Raw genomic sequence first — 20,541 nt, 5'->3', positions numbered from 1 at the left:
TTTTAAATCTTAATGTTTTTCCAAATAGTTTCCATCCCTTTTAATGGAAATGCATTAATTTAGCTCATTTGTATAACTATGGTGTACTGACAGTATAGTTTTATATAATTAGTGTAGAAATATGTGCTTATAGATCATTAAATGTTTATTTAAAGGTGCATTGTGTAATATTTCTGAGGATCTATTGACAGAAATGCAATATAAGATCCATAACTATGTTTTCAGTGGTGTATAAAGACCTTGCATAATGAACCGTAATGTTTTTATTACCTTAGAATGAGACATTTATATCTCCATAACTGCGGGCATCCCTTCTATGGAGGTCGACATATTGTGTCGTCATGTTTCTACCGTAGCCGACAGCGAATAAACAGCGCTACAGAGCGTGTTTCGTCACTACCTTGAAAAATAAGTTTTTAGTGGTGTATAAAGACCTTACTTAATGAACCGTTATATTTGTATTACCTTAGAATGAGCAGTTTCTATCTACATACACCGCGGGTCCCCTTACATTGAAATGCGCCGACATGTTTCTACAGTAGCCCAAAACGGACAAATGCGTTTCGTTATGTTGCTATCTGTGCAAGGAAGCAAGCTTAGTTCAGCGAATAAAACACTGACACAATGATGAACAAATAACAATAATATTCGGAATAACATAGTTTTACTGAATAATTAACCCTCCCTTTTTGGTCCGTTTTCTCTATTTTTACATTTGGGTTTATAAACTATATGTAATGTATTCAGAAGACCCTAAGCTAACATAAGCATGCATGTAATGTGTTTATAAAGGAAGTATGAGTGAGAAATTTACAATAAACTAGCGAATTTCAAAAACGGAAATTAGATTTTTGTCATTTATTTCTGAAAATCATACAACAATAGTGAACAGTTTTTGAACAAAAAATATATTTGTCTAAGCCTTTGCTTGACAGACATGTGTAATTGTTAAATAAAATGTGTAAAGAACAATGAAAAATTTAACTTTATTTACAAATATTTTTTCTTAGGAATCCAATGCTTTCTCCTCATCACTCTCCAGTAATTGTTCTAGAGCTTGTTCCACCGTAAATCGTTTACCGCTTGCCATCATAAAAGTGCTAAAACAATAAATAATGATATAATTGTATGTATATATATATATATATATATATAATAATTGTTCTGTCTCTCTCTCATATAAATCTCTGTGCTCTCTGCTCTGTAATAATCCGCTCCGTAAGCCTCCGTTCGCTCTCTGTCTCCTTCTCTCCACTCGACGCTTTTTGCGTCATATCCCTTATTATATAGTACAACAAGGAAGTGTGTATATATATATATACAAGCCGGTTAAGTTACCACTGTTTTCAGCGGAATCTGAGGAAGACGGCAAAAAAGAACACACCTCTCTATCATTAATAGTTTTTAAGATAATTACACATTTGTAAAAGTATGCCATTTTGGGTGGAACAGCCCAATCCGTCCCCAGAGGGTTAAGAAAACATAATTTCTTAATTTATCCTTGTAAAGAAACCTCATTGCTGAACTGGCTACTCTCTGCTGTCTCAGACGCTGACATATTTTCCTGTCGCCCACCGTAACGTTTGTTGGTTGCAATTCGTAACCTCACCACTAGATGCCGCTAAGAACCGCACACTGCATCTTTAACTTTTATAGACCCGAAATTTTTTTTTTCAAATTGCCATTTGCTGTCCATTTAAATTAAGATACAATTTTATTTGCCTTTTGAAGAAAATATATATTTTAAGATTTCTATTAAGACACTTATAGTGTTGCAGAAGAAACATACATACAGAACATGTATGTACATAAGCACACGCAACACAATAATTATTCAATTTATGTATTTTTTCTAACATGCTGTCTTAAATAATATGACAGTTTGTTCTGTGTAGTATTTCTGGCATTCCAGTATTATAATTTCTACAAATATATTACATGATTTATTTATTACAGCGTTTACTTGGTCATGGGCCATTAACACCACAGAGCCCCCCACATAACAAATCCCAATTTAACCCCTGATTATGACAGTACCTCATGTTTGTCCAAGGAGAGTTCTAAAACTGTGAGAGAAGCATTCTCATGGGGACTAAACTGAAGCAATTCTGGCCTAAATATAAAAGTGTCAGCTAAGGTAGAGCAAAGCCGCTAAAACTGTGAAATGGAGAGCTCAGTATGAAGAGTGAGCAGGATTGCAGCACTGACCTAGTTTCCCAAAAAGCTCCACACCAAGTGCCGCATAAATGAAGAAGAGGAGCATAAACAGCAAGCCCAGATTTCCCACCTAAAGAGAGGAAGCGCAATATCACTGTATGTTATTAAACAATCAATCATGGGGAGTATTTTTGTGTTATATACTTTATCTCCAACTTTTACTCTGTCCACCCCCATGACTTACATATCCACACAAAGATACAAACAAATGCAATTGTGCAGTACATCTACATCTCTCTAAAGCAAAATCACACAATAGCATACTGTATACACTGTAAAAATATTTTGTCTCTACTATAAACTGTATGTATAAACAAAAACACACACAACATTAGGTACCTGTGGTAAAGCTTGCATTACTGTGTCCAGCAGGGCTCTCATACCTGTAGCCATCTTCAAAAGCTTCAGTACTGTTGGGCAAAAGCACAGAGAAACCCATATCCAAAAACACATCCACTTGTAAAAGACCATACAAATAGATTTTGTATGGTCTGGGAGAAAAACAAGAAGCTAAAAAACTGCAGTACCTCTAGCTATTCTCAGCACCCTCATAATGCGGATGATGGTGGGGTTGATTGGCAGCGCTGCATTCATCTTGATCTCCTCCAGTGTGATGCCCATGATAGAGAGCAGGACTATGGCTAGATCCAGCTGGTTCCATCTGCCACCCCATTAAAACATCACACAGTTAAAATACTACTTCCAGCAACGAGTTTCATTTAGCGAATCGGTGTCTGAACATTACGCAAGCTGAGCAAACAAACCGTACACAGATTTATGAGAATATTGCAAATACAACAATATACGGTTGATTGCAGCTGTACATGTGCTAATGTGGGATTAATGATAAACAACAGGGATCATGACTCCTTTTAATTTAGCATGTTTCATTTAACTGAAACAAATGATTCATCCCATTCCCTATGCATGACATCAGATGCAACATATTAAAACAGGACTTAATCATGCTGTCATGCTTAATTACAAAGGTATTTTACAATGTGTCAGAGAGGTTAGTGAAGTTGTCTTGTGATAATACTGTATACATAATTCATTTTAGGGTTTAAATACTTGATTCTGTGTTGTTAACTGCAGTTGCATTTTGAATATTGGCAAAAGAACTAAAGATATGTATAAGATTAATTTAAGGTGCTTTCACACTAGTACTTTTGGTGCGAACACGATTTGTTGGATGATGTGAATACTGTTTTCCGAACTCAGGTGTGCACCCGCGAACCGTAGACTGTAAAAAAATAACCAAACTCGAGTCCGCATAAAAAGGGTGGTCTGGGGTACCGTTCATGCGAATTTGGGTACGGTTCACTGCTGATATAAACACAAATTGTGCTAAATCACGGAAGTGAACCGCTATTGAGGATGTACGATTCGATAAAATGTGTGTTTGTGTGTTCTCACTCACTTCTCTGACAAGCGTGACTGACGCACTGCAAGCAGAGAATATATCTAATTTCTGCTGGACTCCCGCACTCATTATGCAAGTGCTGATGCTTTGAAAACAAAAATAAAGGTTCAAAAACCAAAATCTAAAAGTGAGGTGAGCAACTCTATTCATTTTGCTGACTTCTCCTGCAAAGCCGATACTATGCAACAGGAGGGGTAAATAGCTACTGCTTTGATGATGTAATCGTACCGCAGTTCAGACCCAAATAATATGATGTGAACATAATCCAGCAGGGGTGGGGGAGCAATTGAATTCAGGTTCATAACAGGCAATCAAACCAAGTGTGAAAGCACCTTTAGATTGACATAATCCACCTTTTAATCTCACGACACCGTTTTATCCCTTAAAGGGATAGTTCACCCCAAAAAATAATTTCAAAAAATCATCAGTTACTCACCCTAATGTTGTTCCAAACCTTTCGTTCATCTTCAAAAACACAAATTAGATATATGAAATTAAATCTGAGATATTTCTTTCCCTCCATTGACAGATACGCTTTGACGCTTCAAAAAGTTCATAAAGAAATTGTAAAACATATTCCATATGAGTTGAGCGGTTTAGTCCAAATTTTCTGAAGAGACTCGATTGCTTTATATGATGAACAGATTGAATTTAGGCTTTTATTCACATATAAATATTGATCAGCAAACATAAACAGAAGCTCAACTGTACTTGTTTGAATGAATGAATGAGGCATTTATAAAGTGCTTTCACATGTACTACGGTACACCCAAAGCGCTTTACAATCATATCGGGAGCTCTCCTCAACCACCACCAGTGTGCAGCATTCACTTGGATGATGCGACGGCAGCCAAAGTACAACGGCGCCTGCGCGCTCACCACACACCAGCTATAGGTGGAGAGGAGAGAGAGTGATAGAGCCAATTCAATGGATGGGGATTATTAGGAGGCCATGATTGGCAAGGGCCATAGGAGGGAATGTGGCCAGGACACCGGGGTTACACCCCTACCCTTTACGAGAAGTGCCATGGGGTTTTTAATGACAACAGAGAGTCAGGACCTCGTTTTAACGTCTCATCCGAAGGACGGATTGTTTGACGTGAAAGAACAAGCCTTATTGGTTCTTGAACCTCAAACGTGCAGCATAAAGGCCTGTTCACACCAAAAACGATAACTTTAAAGACAACTATATTAGCATCCACATTAGTGTACGATATTCATCTGTTTATTCTAATCACACGCTGCAGTTTTGTCATCTGCCACTTTAAATGCTCTAGCTCTTTAAGGCAGGATAGATTCTGATTGGCTGTCAATGTTTTTATTGTTTATAAACTTTTTGATGCGACAAAGTGTTAGTTGCATGGACTGCCAATAGAGGAACAGAAATCTCTTAGATTTCATTAAAAATATCTTCATTTGTGTTTCAAAGATGAATAAAAGTCATATGGGTTTGAAACGACATGAGGGTGAGTAAATGATGACAGAATCTTCATTTTTGCATGAACTAACCCTTCAAGTATACATATTTTTGAAGGACATTGGTGTCAATTATCTTTTCTGTCTGATCTGAGTTACAACTTAATTAACTTTATTGGGTTAAGCACTTGCAAATTACAGCATGACTACAGAAATCCAAAAACACATGTTTATTCCCTGCAAAAAGAGAGTCTCTGATAAGGGACAAGGTCACTGAGGGGTTGGGGACTGACAAGACTCCTCTTAGACCTCCTTAAAGTGACTTTAGTATCAGGATTAGAATTAGAATAAGGCTTAGTTAAAAATAAATTGGTAATTAGAATGTAATGTATATAGTCAGTATAATACCTTAATACCATCTAAAGTGCGCCCTAATAAGCATTTGGGAATACTGATTTTACCTCCAAAAATTACTTCAGTACAATACAGATTTGCATACATGCATCCATTGTTAAACTTATTTACAGGGTATTCACATTATATGCTGTTCACATTAGAGCCATATAGGCAACAATACCTGTCTTTGAAGAATCTCCGAAAACCAAATGCCACAAGTTTGAGCAAAGCCTCAATTATGAAGATGACGGTAAAGACATAGTTACAGTATTTCAATCCCTCTTCAAGGTACTGTGGGAGATAGGAGCAATGATTTCACCAGTTTTAATGTAGTACAATTTATAGTAAAGAAGCACATTGACACTTAAACCACATTTAATAATGCACAAATGCCTTAGCATTTATATAAATTGCATAAATTCTATAAAAAATAATAAACCAGATGTCATTTATTTTAATGACGAGCACAAACACTTTCCAAGCAGAACATTTGACAAAAATAAGTTTGTTACTTCAGGTTTCAAATGATGAAATACAACTTTATGCAATGGTAGATCACTAGATTAAAACAAATCAAGATGTGTTTAAAGTATTCATAGACTCACCCGAGGCTGATTGAAATGCTCGATAGACATAGTGACCACATTGATGCCGATGATGCAGGTGATAAAGAGGTCCAGGTAGTGGTTGGTACACAGTGTGTGGATGTAGAGCCGGGCTGGAGAGTAATCTGCATAGTATGGTCTTTGCTGGGCCTCTGTTGATAGTCATACAGACAGCACAGAAGAGTCAGTGCAGGGTAAATACAGATAAACCAAATCACTGAGGTAGAGGCAAAAGACACTGGTGTGAGGGGACGACTGCTGCAGAGAGGACCCGTACTTTATCTTTTCATCGCTGTGCTATTTTTGTGACGTTAACCGTTTACAGTCCTCTCATGCAGCACTTGTGCCTTCATGGATTTCAAGCATGCTGCTTTGGTGAACATGCCGTTGGAAACATGGCAGGGTGTGGGAGAACACATGAAAGGACTTCTGTGAGTAGCACCGGTGACGGGGACATATTGAGTGTTTACCAAGGAGAGCATAGAGGTGATTGTTTATCGATTAGCCTAGTTGAACTGTTTGTGATATGTTGGACATGACAGCAACCATAAAATTGATTTGAGTTTGAATCCATCTTTCTGAGTCTGCCATAAAAGCATGTTTACAGGTAAATGGTACCATATGCCAAGAGAGAAGCCTTTTGAGCAACTGAATATCAGATCGAGTGGTGGTAAACATGCAGGTAGAGCATAACCATCACATAGAACATCTCTCCCTAGCAGATACGACACTCATGGCCACCCTGAAAGTCTTTTACAGTTGCACACAGAAACAGCCTGTCTTTCAATATGATGGGATAATGGCAGGCCCAGATGGAATCTGTGGATATTTTCCACATTTTCTGCTCTGAATTTGGGGACAAATCTGCTGAATTCTGCAGAGTATAAAATGAGTTAAGCTGAACTCACTGTACTCTTAATGATAGTTAAACGCTTTTTTTTTTTTTTTTTTAGCAAATTAGCCAAACTATTTCAAGAGTGGTACAAGATTGATATTCCAATTTTGAGGCAATCCACTGAGCTTTCTGTGGGAGCAGATTCCATGTGAGTCTGGATAATGGACAGATCCACAAAATGCTATTTGGATATGTTATATATATATATATATATAGGGTTGTTTCTTCAACTTCGGGGACATATGTGTCCCATGGGTTTATATTATTTATGTCCCAAATGGGATCATCATAAAAATGTGAAATCAACAATTGCATTATTTATTGCAATGAAATAATATGAAATAATATTGAGTGTATAATTGAGCGAAACATTGAGGTAATAAAGAGGTCCAATATTTTTCAATTAAAATGTTGTCAAATTATGCATAAGCGTATTTAGGATGCATAATTAGCCTAAACAAAGTCAAATTAGTATGCCATTTTAATTATAAAATTGCCATTTCCATTTCCAATGCTACTGAACACAATACATAATTTCAGATGTGGTAGGAATTTTCAATACTTAATAATAATAATAAAAAAGACAATTCTCATGTGATATATGACAAATGTTTTCCACAAGGCTATTTTCTTAAGTCCACATGGCCAAAGTTGAAAAAACATCATGTATTCAAATATTTGCCTTCTTTTCTTTACTGTCCTGCTAAACTCACTCTATGTGTTGTGAGGACTGTTTTGTGAGACGACATTTAATCTATCCAAGATGAATGCATTGAGGGGCTCTTTGAATAGATCCAGGGAAATAAAAAACTCATCTGCTATGAACTCAGCTATGAGTACTATAAGTCACACTCTCATACATGATTAATCCCCTGACTGCAGTAAAGGCTAGAGGAGCCAAGTGTGACAAACGTAGATAAAACAGTCAGCTTTTATGCTAAAGATAATTTATCAGGAAGCTTTGCCCTAGCAGGCATGGTGCTTAAACAAAGAAAACACTTCTTCACATTTATTCATTTAGTCACGTAAAATCATGGCCTGCACTCTCAATGCCTGAGTCCTTAATGCTCACAGAAGTGAACCAGACAACCCTAATAAGTGCCCTCAGTGTGCCAAACTGATTAAAACAGACAGCCAGACCATTGCCAACTAACCATTTCCGATCTCTCAACTGGTTAATATGATGTAACTTTCCTCGATGTCATTTTACATGTGTTTGAGTTCAGCGCTCTAGAATAAATATCAGCCAAACATCCCCCAACCCCTATTCAAAAAATGTTCACTACCTCTTTGGATGCATTACTACTAGGTACTTTATTTTAAATCATTCGCAGATTAATTAAATTAAATGCATTTAGCAATATGTGCTTAGCAAAGCCCGCAAATGAAGACAAATCAAAAGCATGACGTGACTATGGCAGATGAGTGAATCCTTGAATATATAAAAAGTAGCTTTAGAAGTCAATACATTGTTAACTTTTTTCAGTGCCATTGATTATAAGTCTATCACTGGCCCACAGCAATCTATTATGCAATCGAGTTTATCAGCCTGTCTGAGATACATAACTGTTTAAAAGTTTGGGATCAGTACTAAGAAATACTTTTATTCAGCAAGGATGCATTAAATTGAATAAAAGTGAAAGTAAAACATTTATAATGTTACAAAAGATTTTTTATTTAAAATTCCTTTGAACTTTCTATCAATCAAATAATCCTTTTTTGTTTTTTTACGGTTTCCACAAAAATATTAAGCAGCATAACTGTTCTCACCATTGATAATAAAAATGTTTCTTTTGGAATGATTTCTGAAGGATCATGTGACACTGACGACTGGCATAATGATGCTCAAAATTCAGCTTTGGCATCACAGGAATATATGACATTTGAAATATTTTCATTCTGTCAAAATATTTCAAAGTGTAATAATATTTCACAGTATTACTGTTTTTACTTCATTTTTTTATCAAATAACCGCAGCATTGATGAACATAAGAGACTTTCAAAAACATTAAAAAATTGTACAGTACAGTTTGAACAGTAGTGTAGAATTGGTGGTCGTTCACACAGAATGCGCTCTTGGTCTAAGTACACGTACAGACTGATGTAGATCTCAGATCTTTGGCCATCAGGCTGCATATTGTGCCATGATTCTATTGTATTAAAATCAACTTCAAGTTTCAAAGTCGCAAACTTTGAAAAACGCTTTTGCATGCATGGACGTGCAAATGGCTTCTTTTAGTGCTGCCTGTTCTAAGTAAGTTTGGTTTACGAGGTGTGTTGACTCAACACACTCAAGGTTAGTATTACAATCTTGAATTGCTCTGATGGTAGGAAAATTAACACAAAATGAAAACTAATTAGTACTAGTTCAATCTTATATTCAAAATAAATCTGCGTGTACTATTAACCAATCACACTATATATTGATAGTAGGACGCTCTGCTGCTTTGGGTCTTGATGCTGACCCCAATTACTGTGCAAACTTCCCCTGTTGGCTTGACATGCAGCAATTTGTGTTGCGGGCATCTCATGCAGGAACATGCTGCAGTCAATCACAATCTAAGGCTGACATCAGATCGGTGCAAAAATGTGCACGTTTTTTTTTATTATTACTCAGCCTTATGACTGCTTCTGTCTTTTAAAAAAATCTTTCTCTAGCTTTCTCTCTCAGGCTCTGGAAGCAGGCAGTGCTCAGAAAAATAGACTACCGACCAGACCCGCAATTCTCCTTACTCCTGCGCTTTTTCTCCAGCAGTTTCTGCCTCTTCTCCTCGCGGAGGCGCGCCTCCTCTTCCTCCTGGTCCTGACGACACTTGTGGAAGTTCTCCACAACCACTCCCACAAACATGTTCAGCACAAAAAAGCTGACGATAAGCAGGAAAGAGATGAAGTAGAGGAGCATCCAGGGGTTGTGATTGCGCTTAGGCTGCAGGCGTGAAGGACAGGAAGATAGAGGACACATCCATCATATGACAAATTAGAAAAGTCATGTGAATTTATAAATACTGAAACAGCACCGGCCAGAATGAGCAAAGCAGATCCAAACCTGCTGGTCCACCCCGACAGCGTCCAACCCGTCATACATTATATTGACCCATCCGTCCTTACAGGAGAGCACGAACAGTGACATGAGAGCCTGCGGAAGAGAGACAGAGCCAGCAAAACCCTGATTCATTCAGTGCAGTTGCAGGGACCATAATGATATTTTGGGGAATCATTTCAAACAAATTACAGCAGAAAACATTTTCTGGAGGTCCTATAAAAATGAAAAGGCGACATCACCTCACTTTCTCACTCAGCCAATCACATTATTATGCGTCAATGTGTCCAAACCAATGAATAATGTCTAGTGAATAACAGTTACCTGTCCCAAGTTATCAAAGTTGTATTTTCTTCGAATCCATTTGTACTTTGCATCATGACACTCAGACCTATTGCTGATGTTTTTGGTGTCGCTACCTTCACAATGGTAAAACTTTCCTTTGAAGAGCTGTGATAGATAATATCGATGCAATGTTATAACAAAAAAGCACCCTCATATTTCTGTTGAAAAGCATGTATTGTGTTCCAGTTGAAGTAATTACCTGAACTCCAAGAATTCCAAAGACAATAAAGAAGGCACAGCAGATCAGCACAATGTTCCCAATGGGCCTCAGGGACGTTATTAGCGTTTCCACCACCAGCTTCAGTCCAGGAGCACGACTAATCACTCTATTTAGGTGAAAAACAAAGACACAACCTATTCAACCTGTTTGGATTGCAGTAACGTTTATGTAATGGTACAATAGACTGGTTGACCTTTAAGGTCGATAAACCACCGCTTGGTCTTACCTCTGAAATAAATTGCAAGGATAATAACTTAATTCTGCCAAGCTTTAGTTGAATCGGTAAATGAGAAGCGCGTAGATTTGAGAGATAATGCAACCACATAACTGACCTGAGTTTATTTCCTAACTAGAGCAATGACTCTGTAGCGGATTTCATTGATTGATTTTGCCTCAGTCAGGCATGTTGTGACCTTTCACTGACTCACCTCAGTGGCCGCAGAGTTCTCAGCAGGCGGAGAACCCTCAGGATGCCAAAGATTCGGTTTGTACCAGTGTAAGCCAGAGAGACCAGAATGTCAATGAGAGAGACAGAGACCAGCACTCCATCCAGAACATTCCAGGTGCTCTGCAGATAACTGTGCTTCCCGGAGCAGAAGCCAAGGGCCACCACCTTTAACACAAGCCATATCACGTCTGTGCAATTGTTTTGTGGAATGAACGCTCCTTGTATATAAGAAAATACAAAATCATACCTTCACAGTCATTTCAGCAACAAAGATCACAGTGAAAACATAATTTGAGATACTGAGAAACATTCGCTCCTGAAGGGAAAAACAAAATGACATACTGTATCATACATCCAGTAAGCATGACAATCTCAAAATATTAGAGGCAAAGGATAAGATTTCACTTAAGCAAACTTACAGATGGCTGGATGTTGGGTCTTTCCAGAGCAATAGTGATGCAATTTAAGAAGATGAATACCAAGACTACATGATCAAACATCTTGTGAGAAATTAACCTTTGGCACATTATCCGAAACCTAGGACAGAATTATATAGCAGAAGTGAACGTGAAACTTTAAAAGAACAAACTGGTCAGCAGATGCGAGGAGATGGAAAATACTTACTTGTTCTGAGGAGAGAACAGATAAAGGGACCAGTCGTCATGATCTTTACACCACTTAGGTTTATATGCTTCCAATGTCCTCTTGAGACGCAGACAGAAACTCTGTAATACACAAGAGAGAGGCGTCAGCATATTGAACAAGAACTACAGATAATTACTATAGCTCGAAATTGTCAGGAGTTTAAAGTGTGTGAGGTAGATAAGAACCTCTGTTATAAGCATTAGTCTAATGGTCTTGATTCAATACATTAATAAATAGGGATTCAAATGCATGCTTGTTTAAATGTGATGAATTACCATTTAACTAACTAACTGTTTTTGCATGTTGCAAATGTGTCTTCCGGAAAATAGATTTTGCGCAATTAAAATCCACTTTGTCTCAATGTCTAATTGATTTGCCAGGTACTTGGCAAGAGAGATGGTTCAACTTGAAGAAATGACACCATGATGCAGCTGTAATTATGCAGCTTGTAATACAATTGTGGGAAATCATTATAGATTATTTCCAGCACTGACACATTTATGCTGTTTTTATGGACATTTTATGCACCCCATTATGCAGTTTCAGTTTCACCGCCGTGCAGCACCTTTTAAACAACAATTTAAAATGTTTTCCCCCCAACAACTTAGATTCCTTCATGATGCATAACTCAAATTTCCTCCGCAAGAAATAATAGAAACATGAAGACAAATGTACACATGCAATTTGGTTTCCTCGAACAGCCTAAAAAAATACAATACAATAAATCTGCCAGCTAACAAGAAATACAGAACTAGTCAAAGTTTGGGCACAATTGTTTCCCATCGTCTTAAACTTTTTGATCTTTTTTTATTAATATTAATGGTTAAGCTGACCAGATAGTGAATTAAAACAACATCAACAGGAAACAACGAGTGCCCAATGCTGAGGAACATGATGTTTATGAGTAATGCAATGTTAAATGCAACTTTAATGAATTAAAATGCAACTTTTAAAAGTTAAATAATATGTCCACAGATATTACAACCCCTACTATTACACCCCGACCTATTATTATTATTTTATCTTCTATTTCAAAAGGAAAGGGTTTTCAATTGTATTTATCAATAAAATTAGAAAAGTAATGCATGCAGGTTATTTGAAAAACAAAAAACTTGGATATTATGGTGTATTACATTAAATATTAATCTCATCATCAAATGCAACCCAACACTGTCCTTCAGTACTGCTTAAAAGTATTTAATTAAGTAAATGAACAAAATGTGCAAAATAGAAACTAGACAAACTGTGGCGACTTAATAATCTATAATTTATGGTTCAAAAGTTTGGGTTTTTGAAAAAAAGTATCTTTATGCTCAACAAGGCTGCATTTATTTGATCAAAAATACAGTAAATACAGTAATATTGTGGAATATTATTACAATTAAAGGGTAGTTCAATGAAAACTGTAAAATGAAATTCATAAATTACTCACTTACTCACTTGGAATATACGGCACGTGTTGCATGCCATTCTGTCATACTTTTGCGTATTTTTTAAAAAGCTTGATGCTGGTCGCTATTCATTATGTGAATGAGTGCGAGCAAGATTTATTATTAAGATGGCCATATGGCATTACAACAGCACCAGGGTGAGTAAATTATGACTTAATTTGCCTTTTAGGGTGAACTATCCATTTAAAGTATCATTTTTTTATTTTAATATATTTTAAAATGTAATGTATTCCTGTGATGGCAAATCTGAATCGGTAGTGTATATATTGTTTTAAAATGTACTACTATTCTAAAATGTGTAAAAATAAATTATAATAAATAATGTGTGGGTATGTCCAGACTTTTGACTTGTTGTGTTTGTTGTTAGTATGTGGGCCTTTATCGTAGCCCCATTGTTTCTGTTAATTTCACAGCACTTGAAACTCAATTTTAAGACAAGGCCTCTTGAGTGAGGAGATATCATCACACTTACACCAATAAAGGTCATTTCCACCCACCAAGAAAAACAATTACTGCCTTCAAACTACCGTGCTGAATCAATTACAGAATGATAATTAGTCTCCTCAAAAGAACAAACTCCTAGGAAGACATCTTCGAAAAACAAGTCATAAGCAATGCCTGACTGTAACAAACAGCACAGCACAGGTGTGATTCTCCAGTGACAAGCCATGACTTACATCATCCATGTCCTCCTCTGTGATGGAGTCTTCTTTGCTCAGGCTGGTGTACAGGTCAGTGGGTACATGCAGGCCTCTTCCATTGCAGTCGTGGTACTCTCCCAAAGAGCTGAAGCTGGGGGTCTGGGGCAGCTCAGGGATATCTAGAGAGCTGGGATATTGCAGCGAGCCCCCACTGATATTGGCCAGTTTGTCACCCTCCAGGTCCTCGACGTCAAAACTACCCCTGCCTTCTCCAGACAGCAGAGACTCCTTCTCCCCCGACGTGTCCTTCCTTTTCAAACTCGGCGCCCGTCCTAAACTGTTCCAGCTGGATCTGCGGCTGCCCCAGTTACTGCCTGAGCCACGGGGGTGGCATGGAGATCTTCTTGGGCTGGTCTGAGTAAGTAAAAGATTATTTTATCCTGGTAAGATGTTACATTACAGTGCTTATGTTACACATATTGCTTGTTACTTCAATTAAGTACTACTGCCTTTCATCAGTACTGGGGCATCAAAATATGTGTCCCCATTTTTTGATACTGTTTTGTATGGATATAAATTTGCTTTACCCGCAGTACATAGTCATGCATAAGTTTTATGCTCAATAAAGAGCTGGTTTGTCATTGACAAACGATAGAAGAAATTTAAAACTTTGGCTTCCTACGATGGATTGTACGTACATTTCCAGTGTATCCAGAACACTTTTTGTTGTGTGAGAAAACTGCTTCAAGGGATTCAATGTGTGAGTGAACTATATGAATGAATCAAACTGATTCACAAACAATCAGAAAATTTGACTGATTAGATCAAAAGGGTCATTTATTAGCAAAACTAGGATTGTTCTGATTTTGTTCAGATGATTGTAAAAACACAATTGATTTGATTTCTGAAATATTATTAGGGATAATTATTTTCAGGTTTGTATAAAGCAATCTCCAGTGTGATAGAAAATGATTTTAGTGGGCCACAGCAGTATTTTTAAAAGGGCCTAGTGATGCCCCTTAATAGCAATGAGAAATAAAAACAACATAAAATAAATCTCATTTATGAATTTGGCAGTCACATTTATACAAAGTGACATTACATTCGAGGTTTAAGTCAATAACAAATAACAGTCTCCACAATAAAGAAATCTTTAAAGAATTTGTTTAAAAATGTGTGCCATGTTCGTACAAATTAGCTCTTTGTATTAATGTCGGGTTCATATTGTTTTAAAAAAACGTTTATACCATTTCAGGGAAAGTTTAAATGAATCTAAGAATGTAATGTGGTGTAACCATCAAGTAGATAGTGATATCATGTTTTCCAACTTACAACTTGAATACATAGTTAATGTACGTAACCAGTTACATTTACACATCTTAATCATTATTTTCAAGGTAAAAAGTATTAATGAATAAATTATCAATGAATAAATATCACTAACTTTGGGAGCCACACTACATGACGTCTCAATTGAAACAAACTTAGCTATGTCATAAAAAGTTAAATTATGATATCAATTTACCTTATGACATTTTTCACCGTTTTTCAACTATTTTACGCTAAAATAATCTACCTGTGATGTCACTGTAATGTACATAAGGTTGACATTTGATTTCGTTTTCTCTTACCAGGGATTTCTGATCAAAAGCATTTGGATCTATCGAGATCCCACTGCCCCGCCTGGACTCAGTCAAACTTAACACTGACTCCGGGCCAAGAGAGCTCTTTGGAGTGGGCATGGGTGTGGCAGCAGTGTGCATGATTATTGGAGGTGGCAAAGTACCACGAGGATCCACATGCCCATTCGCTGACATCATCAGAGAGTACATCTTCAACTCTATTGGTGAAAATGAAAGAGGTTATTCAATGAAAGTCAACACCATTCACTGAATACAAGTAAAATGGATTATCCAGGAACAATGGCATGGCAGAAGAGCATAAAAAGGGCATTTTCCTCAGTAGATTAATTTATGTGAAATGGATGCGCATTGACTTTAATGTGGCTCTGGAGGACCACTGCCCACTGTAATGGGTCTTAAAGGATTTCACTCTGAATGATCAGGCTAAGAATAAGGAAAATCTATGAAGTGTAAAAAAGTGTGAATGTGTGCATAAAAGCCATTTTTTGTTACCAGGCAATAACATTTTATGTGAAAAAGGAAGTAACCTGAAGCTCGTAATTCCCCCATCTTCTCCTCCTCTTCAAAGTTCACAGATCGCTTCTCTTCATCTGCATCTGACCTATTAGCATCTCCCTGCAAAGCACAAGAGATTTTTGTGGACAGCTCACAGTGTTTCAGTAACCGCTCAGCCCACTAAAGTGTTATTCAGGGTGCAGTGAAGCCAAACAGGAACCGCTCTCTCTGAGGATGCTGGCCTCTGGCATCAACAACAAACTGCCCTTCACTCAGTCGCAGCCTGCTGTGCATACAGACAGCTGCGGTGCCCGTATTCTCCGTGCCCTGCTACTCTGTTAGAAATATGGTTAGGGTTGTGTTAAGTTGGTGTTTGTTTTAGCCTTTGCAGGTTTACACCTGCTAATAACAAGCTCACAATTCACACAGTCCCCGGGATGACAGATGGGCCAAACACCGCAGCACTTTATCAGCGATGCAGTTAAACTCCCCAGACTATCTGGAGAAAGCAGCTACTTAGTTTGTGCAAAAATCTGCATCCTTCAGAAGCCAAATTCTGTAAATGTTTGTAGCACAAGATCAACTTGTGTGCCAAAGGTTGACCCTCTTCAAAGGGTGAAGACTTTGCATATCAGTTACATATTTAGCTGTAAATTTAAATTAAGTTAACAAAGTGTGTTAGATTTAATTTCTATTGAATATTTAAATTATATTTTGTATATAATGTAAACTTTAAATGTACAAAACAAGCTGTGAGGGTCGTGAAAAAGCAGCACAAGCTTCTTAAAGTGTAGCTTCGCATTTTTCCAACCCACTTTGTATTTTTGCAATGTTTGTAGTAGGAGTGAATGAACAACGTTTACTCCTTGTTACCTGGACTGAGAAATTCATGTGTATTTGTCAGCAAAAACCTTTGACAGCTCCAGGGCTTTATTGAAAACGATATATTATAGTTTGGCATTTTTGTATCCCCGGCCTCGTTCAGTCGGATTGATAGAGGGTTATTAACAGAAAAGTTATTGTAAGAGTCTGTTTATCACTGAAAATTGTATGCAGACTGGTGGGAGTGGCCTTAGATGGCTACATGCCCAGTGCATTATGGGTGTTGAAGTTTTATTTAGCAAAAGGAAAGATGACAGCCTTTTTTCTGTTTTCTCTAGTCAGGTAGCACCGATATCTTTTGAATTTGTTCCGCCTTTCTTCTGCATAGGCAGCCAAGTTTTATTAAAAGCATATTAACTACATATTTAGTACTAGATTTAGATCTGGAGTTGATATATTGGTTTATAGGATGTACATTTTTTTTTAAAACCATGAATCTATAGAATAATGAAAACCAAAATAATCAGTTATTTGCAGCACAGTTTACATTCTTTACTTTTTTTTCATTTAATGCATTATTTATTTATTTAATGTAAAGTTGAAAAAAACTTATGTTGACTGCAGTGTTCTAACAGCAATGAAGTTCAACTCCCCAGACTATCTGCAGAAAGCAATTACTTTGCACAAATGCTTAAGAAATATAAACAAAATACTGTAAATGAGCCAGCTGTAATAGAAGTTTTTTTTTTTATATACCTCTGCCTGAAACCCCTCCACTAAGATGGCCACAAGCAGGTTAAAGAGGACATAATTCCCAAAAGTCATCAAAGCCACAAAGTAAAGAGCCGCCCATGGGGAGGTGGAAGCCATTCCATTATAGAGGACCACGTTCCAGTCTTCCTGAGTCAGAATCTGAAAAACACACGCAAACAGTTTGTCTGAGAAACAGAGGACAGAGAACGGGCTGAGTAAAGAAAAAGAAAAAACGGTGACATATTATTAGATGTGCAATAGAGTAGTGTATTGTGCATGTGTTTTCCTGTATCTGAATTATACAGTGGGGAAATTAATGCAGAATTTGATGCTGTAGCTCCAATTTGAAGAGTGTTTTGTGATGATACTGTACAAACTATGCAGAGTTCAGCTCCTTACTGAAGTAAAAGTAATTGGTTTTCCCAGTCAAGCAATTAAGTCTCTTTTAACCACAAAATGGTGTTGCGATAATCTAGTGAGAATAGCTGTTAATGCGCATGGTAGGAAGATACAGTGCAGGTTCAGCAATTCAGGTAATTCTGCTGATGCAAAATGATGCTGATGCTTTCCATTGTAGGGAGCTGCACATTAGCTACTATTTTAGCTCGAGATATAGATATGAAGTTAATAAATTGGTTTATGGGATGTACACATATTTATAATATAAATAACTCTAACCTGACAAAGATAAGCAATTACTTAAAACACACTTTACATCTGATATGTCAATATTTCAAAGTATGAAAAAAATTATAATCTGTTCATTGACAGTAAGGACAGATCTATGTACAGCTAGCATAGTTTCTGTTCTGACCTGAAACACAGTGACAATGGCCCACAGCAAGGAATCAAAGTTTTTCCTGTCAGGAATGGTGTCTCCATTCTCCATCTTCTGGCTGAATTTGCATCCAAACAGATGCATTCCAAGAATGCTGTATTGACAGTCAATAAAAATGAAATGTATAAACATTTAAGCGGATAATTGCATAATCACGTTCAATAAAATCTAATTAATGTAGCACAGTGTTTTCTAAATCAAACGGTCAAGATTAGCTATAGTGTTGGTGGCACTGTGCAACAAGCTCGGTTCTAACTGGTTGACAGAGGGTGTGGGTTTGGTCTGCACCTGAATGTAAAGATGAAAAGCATGAGCAGCATGCAGAATGTTGCCACATTGTCCATTGTCTTCATCAGCACCACCAGCTGTCTGCGCAGTGCAGGGAGGAAGCGCACCAGTTTGAGTACACGCAGGAGACGAAACGTCCTCAGCACTGAAAGACCCCCATCCGCCTGCCCTATGATCTCCCACACACTGCCACCGGAAACACATGGTTATATTTAAGGAGTTTATATATTGAATAGTTAAGATGAAAAAAAAACATTACCTCAACATTGCTTATGTAAAATATTGTAAAACATATTAACAAGAAGCACAGCTAAAATGTTCTACTATCTTTCAGCAATAGCATCTGGGTAGCGGATGCACACTGTAACATGTCCATGAATTTTTTTAAATCAATAAAAGTTTATCACAAAATCTTTAATGATAATTTTATTAAAATATTTTATAATCCGCTGCTAAGTTCGGGGTCAATAAGATGTTTTTTTTTGTTGTTGTTTTTTTAAATACTTTTATTCAGCAAGGATGCATTCAACTGATCAAAAATGACAGTAAAGACATTTATGATGTTACAAAAAAATATACAATATTTTAGATATTGATAAGAAATAAGAAATGTTTCTTGAGCATCAAATCATAGAATGATTTCTGAAGAATCAGGTGACTGGAGTAATGATGCTAAAAATTCAGCTTTAACATCAAATTAATAAATAGCATTTTAAATGATATTAAAATAGAAAACAGTTATTTTAAATTGTAATAATATTTCAGAATATAACTGTTTAACTGTATTTTTTTATCAAATAAATGCAGTTGATGAGCATAAGATATTTCTTTTCAAAATCATTGAAAACTTCTGTAGTGAAAAAAGTAGTGTATATTTGATAAGTATTTTATAAATTTTCCATCAATTGAATTTTACAATATAATCTATTAAATATATAATATAATTCCCTGCTGAACAATCCAGCATTGCCGGTCACCAGCATAAGGAACTGAATGTTTTGAATGCCAAGACCTGCATGGGATTCATGCTGGTTTATGCTAGATTTTCCAGCAAGGATATGAATATAGACATAGATATATAACAGATCTTACCTTATGACTACAATAATCCCATCAAAGATGTTGTAGGGGTTCTTGATATAGCCGAAGGTACCAAAGGCCAGCAGTTTGAAAAGCATTTCAAGGACAAACATGCTAGTGAAGACGATGTTGCTGATCTCCAGAACATTCGTCAGCTGCGTGGGCTGCGAGAAGAAACAGAACCACATCTCATTACCTTCTGCAGACCAAAGTCATGCCAAGATACTGCTGGGAATACAACATGTGAGTGACCTTATTTACTGACCCTCATAATGGTACCTTCACACACCTTTACTCTCACAACATCACGTGAAACGGCATGAGTCAGTGTACTGAGTACTGTATATGAACAGAGGCCTGCAAAACTACTGAGCACATTCAAACGATAAATGGAGCGTTTATGTAAACACAGTACAGTACCTCTGGGTCAAATGAGAAAGATATTTCAGCACACTTACGAAGCAATTACAATTGTTCAGTTTTACACAAACAGCCCTAGCGCTGAGCTTGGATAAGCAAAATCAAACCCAAAGCATTATAAGCTCTTTTATTGAGAGCGAAGCAACACATCAATCAGACGGACAGTACCTCTAAAATAGAATAGAGGCCAGAGAATTAGTCTTCTTACATTTGCTGATGCTGACTGTACCAACTCTTGTGACTAAAGAATTACCAATGTACTCTTCGATTCTTTAGCACAGAGCAAATCAATAAACGCATTCTAAAGGAAGCAGAAATGATATGAACCTCTTAGTTCTGCTGCCCATTATAAGAGCAGCAACCCCTTAGAATTCACCTGGATACTGTTCACATTAACACACTGTTATAAAATCAATATGTCAAACTGTTAGACAATCGCCCTTGCTATGGGCAAACTGAA

The 20,541-nt window shown here is 36.9% G+C and overlaps 1 protein-coding gene across 2 annotated transcripts in view; it reads right to left on the bottom strand.

Moving 5' to 3' along the window:
- The window catches only part of cacna1ha (calcium channel, voltage-dependent, T type, alpha 1H subunit a), a 112,514-nt gene that overhangs the window by 6,925 nt on the left and 85,048 nt on the right, over positions 1–20,541 (bottom strand). Inside the window, exons 11-30 of one of the 2 annotated variants that reach the window (XM_077213249.1) lie at positions 19,674–19,825; positions 18,582–18,767; positions 18,270–18,387; positions 17,459–17,614; positions 15,913–16,000; positions 15,374–15,582; positions 13,779–14,156; positions 11,630–11,730; positions 11,425–11,542; positions 11,253–11,321; positions 10,986–11,170; positions 10,537–10,663; positions 10,317–10,442; positions 9,999–10,088; positions 9,665–9,878; positions 6,058–6,209; positions 5,634–5,743; positions 2,745–2,878; positions 2,557–2,627; positions 2,209–2,287 (exon numbers count right to left, since the gene is read on the bottom strand). In XM_077213249.1, coding sequence (XP_077069364.1) covers positions 2,209–2,287; positions 2,557–2,627; positions 2,745–2,878; positions 5,634–5,743; positions 6,058–6,209; positions 9,665–9,878; positions 9,999–10,088; positions 10,317–10,442; positions 10,537–10,663; positions 10,986–11,170; positions 11,253–11,321; positions 11,425–11,542; positions 11,630–11,730; positions 13,779–14,156; positions 15,374–15,582; positions 15,913–16,000; positions 17,459–17,614; positions 18,270–18,387; positions 18,582–18,767; positions 19,674–19,825 — 2,863 coding nt within the window. The remainder of the gene's footprint in view (positions 1–2,208; positions 2,288–2,556; positions 2,628–2,744; positions 2,879–5,633; positions 5,744–6,057; positions 6,210–9,664; positions 9,879–9,998; positions 10,089–10,316; positions 10,443–10,536; positions 10,664–10,985; positions 11,171–11,252; positions 11,322–11,424; positions 11,543–11,629; positions 11,731–13,778; positions 14,157–15,373; positions 15,583–15,912; positions 16,001–17,458; positions 17,615–18,269; positions 18,388–18,581; positions 18,768–19,673; positions 19,826–20,541) is intronic. The other variant, XM_077213250.1, reaches the window with a different exon arrangement.

This window comes from Siphateles boraxobius, unplaced genomic scaffold (genome assembly GCF_051911475.1).
Source record: "Siphateles boraxobius isolate OS27281-9 unplaced genomic scaffold, OSU_SipBor_1 66, whole genome shotgun sequence".
Classification (NCBI taxonomy): Eukaryota; Metazoa; Chordata; class Actinopteri; order Cypriniformes; family Leuciscidae; genus Siphateles; species Siphateles boraxobius.
This window is presented reverse-complemented; position numbering and strand designations above follow the sequence as displayed.